This window comes from Notechis scutatus, chromosome 1, assembly GCF_049901735.1.
Source record: "Notechis scutatus isolate UNSWTSFEM ecotype Mainland chromosome 1, rNotScu1.2, whole genome shotgun sequence".
Classification (NCBI taxonomy): Eukaryota; Metazoa; Chordata; class Lepidosauria; order Squamata; family Elapidae; genus Notechis; species Notechis scutatus.
Genome location: NC_142009.1, coordinates 159,928,752 through 159,941,352, shown reverse-complemented (window position 1 = coordinate 159,941,352; position 12,601 = coordinate 159,928,752). Strand labels below are relative to the sequence as shown.

Here is a 12,601-nt window from a genome sequence, read left to right as displayed (position 1 = left end):
ATCAACAATAAAAACAGAACGTATTCTCTCCAGCAGGCAACGCCCAGATAAACAAGCAGGACTAGCAACAGACAAATAATCAAGTAGAAAATACTTGAAGCAAGGAACTACTAAGAAGAAAACCATACTCCCACCAAAACTGGCAGGGTGTGATAGAACATGCACTGGCGCATCAGTAGATTAGGAGTTTTAGTAAACAAAGAGCTTTCCCAAGACAGAGGCCCAGATGAAGAGACTATGCAGTCCTGGATGGGGCAGGGGGGAAGGGAATGAGGGTAACCACACCCCAGAACTGTGATGGCGAACCTATGGCACGCGTGCCACAAGTGGCACGTAGAGGCATTTGTGCTGGCACGCGAGCTGCAGGCAAACCTACCTCACTGCGCATGCCTGCGCCTCACAGCTGATTTTTTTTCAGTTGGTTTGAGGCCCTCTTCAGGCTCCCAGAGGCTTGGAAAAAGCCTCTGCAAGGCTTCCCAGGCCGAATTATGGGCCCGTTTCGTCACTTCCTGTAATACTGGAAGTGACGAAAGAGTCCTATAATTCGGCCTGAGAAACCTTTCAGAGGCTTTTTCCAAGCCTCTGGGAGGCTGAAAAAGGACTCAAACCAACCAAAAAATCAGCTGTGAGGCGCAGTGCAGGTAAGGGGGTGGGGATTGCATGCGCATGTGCAGGGGGCGTGGGGAGGGGCGGTGCGCATTGCATTCTGGGTGCTGGCACGCTCGCAATTTTCGGCACAGGAGCCCAAAAAGGTTAGCCACCACTGCCCTAGAATCTCTCAAGATATGTCTAGTAGACTAAAAGATATATAATTTTAGTCTGGCAAGATTCTGCCCATTACATCTAAGGAAATAAAGGTTCGGACTCAACTGGATCACGCTGCATAACCTTTGGGTTTGGGCCTGACAGATGGCAAGCTAATGTAGTTAACAGGGGAGCAAACTCTACACTCACTCATACTGATGATGTTACCTAGCTGGATAATAAAAATTCTGCAAGCAAACAACCAAGCTCAGAGAGCACCAAGGACTCTACATTTCTTAGAATAATCATTTCAATGGACTGGCAGACACACAGACTGACGGGAATGTTTAATATCACACTGCTATCGCTACTCAGAACCTACCCTTAGCAAAGGATAATGCAAGTTCAGAGTACCCTGTAAGAAGGGGCATCCCATTTGTTTTTTTCCTAGAAGGCAGGAAAGAAGCAGATAGGTCATTCCGACTTGTTTGTTTCTGCAAACTGATGGATACTTAAAGGTTTCTTTAATTAGAGATTTTAAATTTCCTACTTTATGAATAAAGAGATCAATTCAAAAATACAATAGCACTTTTTTTCTAACCCAATAAAGGTCAAATTAAACCTCTCTCCACTTCTTTGTGACTTCAGGAAAATAAATTAATATTTATATATTAATTAAAAAGTACCATACTGCAGAAATCAAATGCAATACATACTTCTTCTGAAGCCTTTACCCTGAGGCTGGAATGCTCCGGTTGGAAGCCCGTAATTACTCATACGCTGAACAAGGTTGGCCACATTTCCATGCCTTTCTCTTTTGACTGGCAAACCATCTTCTTTAGATTCAGTTTCTCTCTTAACCTCCTGGTAAATATAAAATGGGAAGTTAATTGCCCATGTTAGCTATTTTTGTTCACAGTAAAATAAATGTAATATGTTTAGTGTAATTTCCCTGCCATACAAATATAAACTTGCAAAAATGAGCCCATTTAACAGGCACACACCTAGAAAGCAGGTTCAGCGGAAGCAACTTAGCCAAGGATTTTGAGTTCACATGTCTCTATATTCCAAAGTCACTTTCAGGTTCCCTTATATAATACTTATTCATAATAAAGGCAATTCCATTTGAAAGGAGTATTGCTTTTGCATGACATGCTTTAGAATACTGCTTTTTTTTTTAAATTAATACTTTGCTTATGAATATATTTTATTTGTTTAAAATACTTGGCTTCTTAACTTGTAAAGAACAACCCCGAGCAGTTCAACAATAATAAAGCACAAAAGGGGGCAATATTTTTTTACGACCCTTTTAATCTCTTTTATCAGGGGGAAGTCAGGGCAACTGAATGCAGCTGGGTGTTTACTGGCCAGATGCCCTTCTTGAAACCTACATGGAGTTCGCAGCCGATATTTTCTCTTTGTGCCGTGATAGAGAAACATCTGTTGCTACCTAGGATTGAACATGCAACCTTCCAAGCGGGAGGTGACCATCCTCTAGGCCACAGCACCACTCAATAATATTCACAGCAAAAAAACTACACCTTGCCCTGCCACCCACAAAGCACTCTGCCATAAATTTGCTGGCCTCCAACCTTACCGTAGCACATAACACTGCTGAGAGATCCAGAAAGGCCAGGATGGATGTACTAGCCCAAGTCTGACCTTTCCAGAAGTCATCTGCATATACCACACTAATGCTATATCAGCCTGGCCTGAATTGTGATTAACAGATAGTCCTCGACATTGGCACTGGATTTCCCATCATTAAGGGATGCAGTCCTCAAGCATGACTACACTGCTTACTGATAGCAATGCTTTTAGTCTCAGTTGCCATCATTAACTGAATCCCAATTGTTAGGCAAATAAACTTCCTGCTGGTTTCCCAGAAAATGGAACATTGGAGAGAGGACAAAAATTATCCGTTGATCTTGGGTTCAAGGATGGTCTCTTTAAGAAAGGGGTGCATCAAGGGCTTCCGGCTTTGCGCGGCTTCGGTAGCGGCAGGAATTCGCGCCTCTGCGATCCCGGCCGCGTTCGCTGCCAAGGTGCCCCCGATCTAAATAGGTCTGGGGGCTATGGCTGCCTTGTAGAGGCAGTCGAAGAGAGAGGGCATCCGGACAGAGGTTTGGGGGTAACGCAGACTCCCTTTCCAGCCGGAATAACCCCTTTTTCCTGAGGTGGTGGAGCGGCGGTCAGTAATGGCCGCCTCAAAGAAGCCAGCAGCCGGGTAAGATTTGTGCTGGAGGAAGAGGAAGAGCTGTGGAAGTTGCTTCTGACTGGGATAAAGTTAAGAGAGAGAGTTCCTGTAACCTCGAAGGCTGCTAAGGATACTTTGTTTCAAGAAAGAGATACAAGCTGCGAACATTTTAAAAGAGTACGTTTTTTTTCCTTGCCTTTCACTCTCCTCCCTAACGTGACAGCAGTGGAACCATAAGAGAATCCGGGAATCTGTTCTGGAGGTAAATGAATATTGAAGGAGCAAGGATTTCTGAATATTCAAAGGGGGGGGGGGGAGAAGATGAAGTGAGTGGGAAGGGAGAGGAAAAAAAAATAAAAATTGGAGCAACCTGAAAATAAGGAGAAGACTGCCTAAAACTTTAAAGAGCTAATTTTAAAGAGCTATTAAACAGCAATAAGATTTCCTAAAGATATATTTTAAAGAGAACTTTGTGATCAAACTTTATCCCAAAAAGAGAAAGTATTAAAAAGAATCAGCTGATTGGACTGTTTGATGACTTTGGATTTTATGAGAATTATCTCAGACTAAAAGCACTTGGGTGGTTGTTTTGAAAAAAAATTCTCTGTACAATGGCATCAGTTGTGGATGAACTAGAACTTATACATCAAAAATATGAAAGAGAAAAGCAAGAAGGGAAAGATGTTTTTGGCACTCTTTTTCAGTTTATAGAAATGGCGGTCTGTGCTTATGTAAAATCGTGTGAGCAGGATAAAGAAGAAGCCATTTTTGAAGAACATGTGACTTTGGTTGGAGAAGAAAAGAAGGAGGAGAAAAAGGAGAAGAAGACTTTAAGACCTGGGAAAACAATCCAAAAAGAGAAGAATAAGGTGAAAAGAGGATATCGTGTTAGGAAACAACAGAAAGAGGGAAAACAGGATAAAAGGGAGGTGGAGAGACAAAGGGGTAAAGAGGATAAGGAGAAGAAGAAGCAAGGGAGAAAGGAAGGAATGAGAACCTTTAATGGTGGGGAGCAAAATGCAAAAAAACAAAAGTTTTTTTTAGAGATAATGGATAGATTTTATTGGAAAAGGGATTCTAGAAGGGTACATAAGATTGCATTTTTATATTTGTATTTAGAAATAATTACAGAAGATTGGAAATAATATGTAATTTAAAATGTGATAAATATTTAGTATAATTCAGTGAAATTTTTTGTTAAGAGAGGGGAGTACTTTAATGAAATAATGATTTAAGATCGGTAATGTGGGGGGAATAATTTTGGAAAGTATAAGAAGTGTTCCCATAAAGGTATGATAATTAATTGAAATGTGTAAAATGTCTAAAGATATAAATGATTGTTAATACCAATGATTAGGCTATGTTATAATAGTGAAACTATTCGTGAAATGAGAGGTTTGAAGAAGGAGAGGGGAACATGTAATGTAATAATGATTTATAATATGTGATGTGGGGGATGGAATTAATATGCAAATAGGTGCTCCCATAGAAATATGTGATCTAATTGATAAGAAATGTGCTAGATGTTTAAGATATGAATACATATTAATATTAATGAATAGATTTGTATTGGTTTTGATTATATTGTATAATGTTAGAATGTACCAGACAGAATCCCAACGTAAGTTATGTACTTTAAATCAAGTATTATAAATATAGGGGAAAGAGACATAGGCGTCACACTCCAATCAGTGTACAGGAGAAGGTTTTTCTTTTTTTTTCTTTTAAGAAGAAAGATAAACGGATAGTTGGAAATAGAACAGACAAAGAATAAATATTATGATTTGAATTGAAAGGAGATAAATAAAATAAAATTGAGAAAATTTAAAAGAAAGGAGAAGCTATATAGAAAAATGAAAATGTAATAAGATATGGAATGGTATGTAAAATGAATATGAATTTGAATGTGTGTCTGTACCAAGAGTTTTGACCCGGGATTAAGCAACTTTCAGAAAAGAGATTTTTTATGTTTTTATGTCTTGAATTTTTGTATGTTTTGTATGTCTTTAAAAGTTAATAAAAATTTGTTTAAAAAAAAGAAAAAAAAGAAAGGGGTGCATCACTACCCCTATCCAAGCTGGGAGAACAACCCCCTCCCACAATGAGGCATTAACTATGGCTTGGATCCATTCATGTGTCATCTCCTTGGAACCCTTAAACAGCCAGGAAGAACATGGATCCAGAACACAGGTGGTAGAGCCAGGATCCTGTCCACTTGCTCTGGATTCCCTGGCTCAAACTCTTTCCAAATAATCAAAGTAAGACATATATCCCCATCCCTTTCACAAGATATACCATAACCATCATAGTTTACTAGCAAACTAGATAAAGTATTAATTAAGCTCTTAAAACTTAATTAATTTCATATTAACTATTTTAAGCATATTAAGAAAATTTCCAGAGTTCTCTATTTCTATTGGACAATTTTTTTTACTCTGCCCAAAAATATGGAAACCTTGCAGCAAGCTAAATAACATTTGACCTCTGGAAGAAAGTCATTTCTATGCCAGCAGGAAAAAAATATGATTCCTGGAACTTCTCATTTCCATTCTCCCACAAATGGCAATCATGCAGCTAAGTAATCCTTGTGGTTTGATTTCAGAGATTGTCTTGAAATACCTTTTGATATATATGACTATATCATCAGGAGTTACCAATTCTCGCCACATAAAAAGAAAGCTATGCAATAACAGTCTACTATGTTAAATACATTAATATAATGTCAAAGCAAAAAAGCACAATGTACTCTTTTAATTTCTTTATGCTATTGTCTCTTGGCAAGAGTAAGGCCAGCTTGTCTCCTGCCACTGGCTGGAGTTATGTGACTTGAGCCAGGGAAGCACAAGCCCTCACTCACACAGTGCAGGTAACAGAATAACCGAGTTGCAAGGGACCTTGGAGGTCTTCTAGTCCAACCCCCTGCTCAAGCAGGAGACCCTGTACCATTCTGGATAAATGGCTGTCCAATATCTTTTTGGAAACCTCCAGTGATGGAGCATTCACCGCTTCTGGAGGCAAGCTGTTCCACTGGTTAATTGTTTTCACTGTTAGGAAATTTCTCCTTAATTCCAGGTTGCTTCTCTCCTTGGTTAGTTTCCATCCATTGTTTCTCGTCTTGCCTTCTGGTGCTTTGGAAAATAAGTTGACCCCCTCCTCTTTGTGGCAACTCCCCAAATATTGAAACATGGCTATCATGCTACCCCTTCTTTTCACTAGGCGAGACATATTGTTCTAAACTTGACTGTAAAAAATATGATTTTTGTAATAAAGTTGTCAAGATCTGGAATGCTCTATCTGGTTCAATTGTTTCAGCTACAAATTTTCACAGTTTTAGTCACAAATTGACTTCTATGGACCTCACTTCTTATTTAAAAGGTCCATAGAGGGGGCATAAGTGCACTGAAAACGTGCCTAATGTCTCTGTCATTTTTTAAAAAAAATATTTCCGTTTTCGTTTCTGTTTTGACAAATTACAATAAATAAATAAATAAATACACACATACATACATACATACAAATATTCAATTCCTGTATTCTTTCTTCATATGTTTTAGCCTCCAGTCTCCTAAACATCGTTGTTGCTCTTCTCTGCACTCTTTCCAGAGTCTCAACATTTTTTTTAATATTGTGATGACCAAAACTGGATGCAGTATTCCATGTGTAGTCTTATGAAGACAATTATAAAGTGGACCTAACATTTCATGTGATCTTGCTCCTATCCCTCCATTTAAGGAAGCCGAGGATTACATTGGCTTTTTTGGTGGCTGTAGTATACAGCCTGCTCATATTTAATTGGCTGTCTCCTAGGACTCCTAGATCCCTCTCACAGTTGCTGCTATTGCGCCAAGTTCCACCTATTCCATACCTGTACATTTGGTTTTTCTTGCCTAAGTGTAAAACCTTTCTTTTCTCTACATTGAATTTCATTTTGTTGATAGGGTCCAGTGTTCAAATATGTTGAGTTCCTTCTGAATCTTGAGCCTATCTTCTGGGGTGCTGGCTATTTCTGCCAGCTTGGTGTCTTCTGCAAATCTGATGAGTTCCCCTTCTACTCCCTCATCTAAATCATTTATGAATATATTGAAGAGTATTAAGGCAAAACATTTGGGAACCCCACTGCTTACTTCCCTCCATGTAGATGTAGTTCCATTAAGGACTACACATTGAGTGAAATGTGTCATCCAGTTTCTTTTTTTATAAATAAATTTTATTAAATTTACAATTAAAAACATATCAACATTACATACACAAAAGGGAAAAAAAAAAAAGAACACTCGGTCTTACAAACCGGAAAGAAAAGAGAAGAAGAGATGTAAAAGAAAGAAAGAAACGAACAAAGAGAAAGAGAAAAAAAAAAAAAAAGATGCGTTAAAAACAGCCAATATCCTTTTTGACAGTCTGCAAGATCCAATTCTCCTACCTTAATTTGAATACACACATCTTATTGATATCTATGCTTAATTACCCATTGTCCATTAAGCAGTTTATCTCTGACTAACCAATTATACCAAGAGTTCCAATTATCGTAAAATGTTGAAGGCTCTTTGTTTTTAAGTGCTATAGTTAATTTATCCATTTCTGCACAATCACATATTTTCTGGATGACCATTTGTTCTGTAGGTGCATAGGGTGATTTCCAACACTGGGCGAACGCTAATCTGGCCGCAGTTAGGATATGAATTGTTACATATTTCATCTTTTTGGGTAAATGTTTATCGGAGATCCCTAGTAGGAAGAACTCTGGTTTGTATTCGATTTGTTCTTTGGTTATCTCCTCCAACCATTTTCTGATTTTTTGCCAATATTTCTGGGTTTCTTTGCAAGACCACCACATATGAAAGTAGGTTCCTTCTATGCTTTTACATTTCCAGCATTTTGGACTCGTGTTTGGGTTCATTTTCGCCAACCTCGAAGGGGCAAGTGCCATCTATAAAACATTTTGTATGTATTTTCTTTATATGCTGCCGATTTTGTAATCTTAATATTTCTGTTCCAAATCTTTTCCCATTCTGATAATGTAATACTTCTTCCGACATTCCTGCTCCAGGCTATCATGTTCCCTTTGACTATCTCTTGTTCTAATTCTACTTCCAGTAAGTATTTATAGAATTTGGATATGTTCTTTTTGTTTGATCCTAGTAAAATTTTATCTAAATACTGCAGTTTCTTATAAATTCCAAAGTCTTTTATATCTTGTTTGTATCTGCTATGGATTTGTATATATAACCACTGATCAATTTTAAATCCCTGTTCCTGTAGTTCTTGTCGAGTTTTTAATTTTCCTTGCGGATCTAATAAATCTTTATATTTAATCATTTTTGTTATGTCCAAATTATTGGGGTGTACCATCCAGTTTCAAATCCATCTGGTGGTGATGCTGTCTGAGTATTTTATGGCAACCTCAAAGGCCTATTCAAATAATACAGATTCTCAACTTACAACTACAATCCAGTCCAAAATTTCAGTTGCTAGGCGAGACAGATGTTCAGTGAGTTTTGTTCCCTTTTATGACCTGTCTTGCCACACTTGTTAAGTGAATCACTGAAGGTATTAAGTTAGTAACCCAGTTCTCAAGTGACCTTCATTCAATATTCCTTAGTCATTGAGCAATACATGCTCAGTTCTGACTGTAGCATTTGCAAGTACTTTCCCAAATATTTTTGCATTACTCTTTTGGCTGCATAAACAATCTGGGTTTCCTGATAGGAAATGCTTTCCCCATCTCAAGCTATACATTTCTGTGTACTATTTATATCTTTACATGACATCCAAGTCGAATTATTAAAATTGAAGCTATGTAACAAATAGCGAACAGCAGGTAAAAACAATTTAAGGTTATCCTAGTGCAAGCATGTAAGCAGTTTAGCAGAGAACGTTTGAGTATTTCCTCTGCATTATTTTAAATTAATATTGTTCCCTATGGACGGCATCACAATTGCCGATATCACCTACATAAAACACTGATTCACAGTATGGATTCTATTACTTTGTGCATTAGACACCAGCAAACCCATCATCAATGCCTTTCTCCATTAGAGCTCAGGAAGAGATAAACAAAAATCTCTAATATAGGAATAAAAATAATTTAGAAATTATAACATTAATTTCAGTTACCAACAATATAAAAATTCCTCACCAAAAATAAGTTTCCCAGGATAGTTACCACAAGGAAGCTGATTTAAATAACTGGATGCAAAAAAAAAAAAAAAGTATTCTGTTTGTTTCAGTCTTAGCAACAAGTTAGAGAGTTGGTCAGGTTTTTTTTTCAAAAGAGCTTTTATTTGGAAACATCTTAAAAATAGCCTGCTTTGTTTTTTCCTTTCAGCAAGGCTAAAAAAGAAATGCACGATATAATCAATACCTAAATTTTGCAGCTTAATTTTACCTTGCTAAATTCATTAAAGTCCATAAAAATGGAATATCTCAATCCATATCCCAATTATAGCATTATCTAAATCCAAATAAATACAGTTTTCTGAGCCCGAAAAAAAATATTATTTGCAAACAGTCCTTTAGACAATGCTATAACATTACATAATCACCTAAATCATTTTAAAAATAAAACCATCATGATTTAACAAGGTTTAGGTAGTAACTTCTAGCAAGAAATGTTTTAAAAGAACTTACTGGCTCTAAAGACATATTTGCTTCAACACACCCAGGTGTATGTGCTGCAGAAATTTTTACCTAGTTGTTGCAGTGGCCAAAGTTCAAATATTAACTAAGCAAATATTTCCTGGTTCGCCTACGCTTGTAGCAATACCTATTTATACCTGTTAAGGAAGATCAACAATCCTCCACCCCACACAAAAAGTTATTATCCCTTTGTACTCAGTGGTACAATTCTCCTAAGAGAATAACTATCTGCAGCTTTATTGTACTGGCCATTACTCTTTTCCAAAAATATTTTTTTTACAAAAGTAATAATGTCCATCATCAGTGAGGCACCTGCTATTTATACCTCTCAGATCTTTTCCCATCTCTTTTCCTAGAGAGATATGCTTTGTATTTCTTGCTTTTTATGTCTGTGAATTTAGGATATGTGAATATAGAAGAATTATTAAAGAAGCATTAAAAATATTTGTTTAAAAAAGCTAATTCAACCAAAATGCTTGCCTAGTCTTCTTTGGTGCTCTATTTAACCCGACTTCCGGTTTGAAGGGCTTCGGTGACAGACAGGAATCTGCGATCGTGCACGGTTTCTGCCTGGGCTCGCCGCTGGAGCGCCCCGAGCCGGCTGGCTTCGGGGCTAAGCCACCCCATAGAGGTGGTGAAGGGGGAGACTGCCAGCAGGGTCGAGGAGAGCCGCATCTCTCCTCCTCAGCTGGCCATTACTCCCTTTCCCAAAGGCGGTAGAAGTGGTGGTCAGAATGGCCGCCTCAAAGAACTCAACCGGAAAAAAATGTGCAGGAGGAAGATAAGTAGTGAAAGTTTTGGCTGACTGGGCTAAGTTGAAAAGCAATAACTAAAGTACCCTGGAGTTTAAATTTTACAAGAAATAACATCGCTTCCAAAGAAGAGTCAGAAGCAGCGAAAGAAAGTGAAAAGGGAAAGGTTTGCCTTTTTTTTTTTTCTCTCTCCTTCCTTATATTGACAACTAAGAATAAGAAATTGGAAAAATCCGCTTTGGCATCAATAGGCAATTAAGCTGAAAATATAACTAAATGCCAAAGGAACAATAAAGATTTCTGGATATTAAAAACGTTTTCTTCTATAAGCAGGAAGGGAGAGAAAAAGAATAAGTGCAGGATTTGGAAGAGGGAGGAGACTGCCTGGACTTTAAAAGAATCTAAAGTAAAATTTCAATAAGACTTCTAAAAGATACATTTTAACTGAAACTTTGCAACTATATAGTAACCCCAGGAAGAGAAAGTGGAAAAAAAAGAAAGAGCAAAAAGAAACAGCTTGTGTGTATTTGGATTACTTGGTGACTTTTGGATTTTTGGCTATTATATTTGAATGACTAAAATCAATCGGGTGGTTGTTTAAAAATTTCTACAATGGCATTACTTTTGGATGAATTGAAAATGGAACTTAAAAAGTACAAAGAAGATGCACAAGAAGGGAAGGGTTCCTTTGGCTTCATTTTTCACTTTCTAGAAATGGAGATTTGGAACTATGAGACAACAAGAAAAGACTGCAAAACAAGAAGACTGGGACAAAGAAGAAGCCATCTTTAATGAACAAGTACCGTATATGCTGGCGTATAAGACGACCCGGCGTATAAGACGACCCCCAACATTTCCACTCAAAATATAGTTTGTTTATATACCGCCTCTTCCGCACGCCTTCCACTTTTGCATTTTTTTTTTGGAGGCACTTTTGTCTACCATGGAAACGAATCCCGTGAAGCTGAAAGGAGCAGCCAGCCTTCTCCCAGCTCCCAAGGAAACGAGGCTCGACCGCCCGGGCTCCGCTGAGGTATCCGGCTGGGCTGTCAGGAGTTGTTATCCTGGCGCGGCTCAGCTGGGTCCGTCTGCCTCGGGAAGGGAAAGGCAAAAGGAAGAGCCGGCGGCGCTTTGCAATGGCAGCAGCGGCTCCTGGTTTTGCCTTTCCCTTCCCGAGGCAACGCGGACTGGAGCGCAGGAGCCGCGCCAGCGTAACAACTCCTGACAGCCCCAGCCGGATACCTCAGCGGAGCTCGGGCGGTGCGAGCCTCGCTTTCCTGGGAGCGGGGAGTAAGGCTGGCTGCTCCTTCGGCTTCACGGGATTCAGCCTACCACGGTGCGCAAAGTGCCTCAGCCGCTGGCAGCCGCAGCAAGCTTCCCAATTACTATTTGCCGGCGTGATAAGACGACCCGGCATATAAGACGCCCCCCCAATTGGAGGCATCTTTTTTTCAGGCAAAAAGTCGTCTTATACTGCCGGCAATACGGTAACTCTATGGGGAAGAAAAAGGAAAGGGGGGGGGGAAGAGGATGGAGAATTTAAGACTTAAAAAACAACCAAAGAAAAGAAAAATAAGTCGAAAAATAAGTATAATACTGGAAAGCAACAGAAGAGGGGAATACAGAAGAGGGAAATAGAGGTAGAGAGACAAAGGGGTAAAAAGGGGAGAGAGAAGAAGAGAGAGAAGAAGGAAAGGAAAAGAAGTTACAAAGGTCCGGAGCAAGATATAAAGAAACAGGACCTATTTAGAGATAATGGGTGAAAATTTAACTGAAAGGGGGATTCTGTAAAGGTACATGAGATTGTGTTGTTATATTTGAAATAGAAATAATTTTAGAAAATTGGAAACAACATATGATTAGAATGAGGGATAGAATGATTAGTGTAACTTAGTGAAATGTTTGTGAATAAAGTAAATGAAATAAAATAAATGAGAAAATTGAATTAGGAAGGAATGGGAACATTTTAACTAGTCAATGTTTTATAAAATATAAGTGAAGAGGGGGGGAATTGATTATGGAAAGTTTATAATTGTTCCCATAGAAGTATGATATTTAATTGAAAAGTAACGTGAAAAATGTTAAGACTGTAATGAATATTAATATTAATGATAGAATTGAATTGGAATGGAATGTTGTTTTAATTATATACATTTATAATTTCTTCTTTTCTTTCTTTTTTTAAAGAATACTGTGTGTAGTTTAAGAATGTACCAAGCAGAATCCGAATGGAAGTTATGTATTATATTGAGTGTTATAACTTTAGGGGAAA

General features: G+C 38.2%; 1 protein-coding gene across 2 annotated transcripts in view; it reads right to left on the bottom strand.

The window, feature by feature from the left end:
• Nucleotides 1-12,601, bottom strand: part of CD2AP (CD2 associated protein) — a 76,376-nt gene that overhangs the window by 42,287 nt on the left and 21,488 nt on the right. For both annotated transcript variants that reach the window (XR_015746427.1, XM_026679085.2), the window contains exon 3: nucleotides 1,461-1,608. Coding sequence is in view for 1 of the 2 variants with exons in the window: in XM_026679085.2 (XP_026534870.1) it covers nucleotides 1,461-1,608 (148 nt within the window). In the remaining variant the exon portion in view is untranslated. The remainder of the gene's footprint in view (nucleotides 1-1,460; nucleotides 1,609-12,601) is intronic.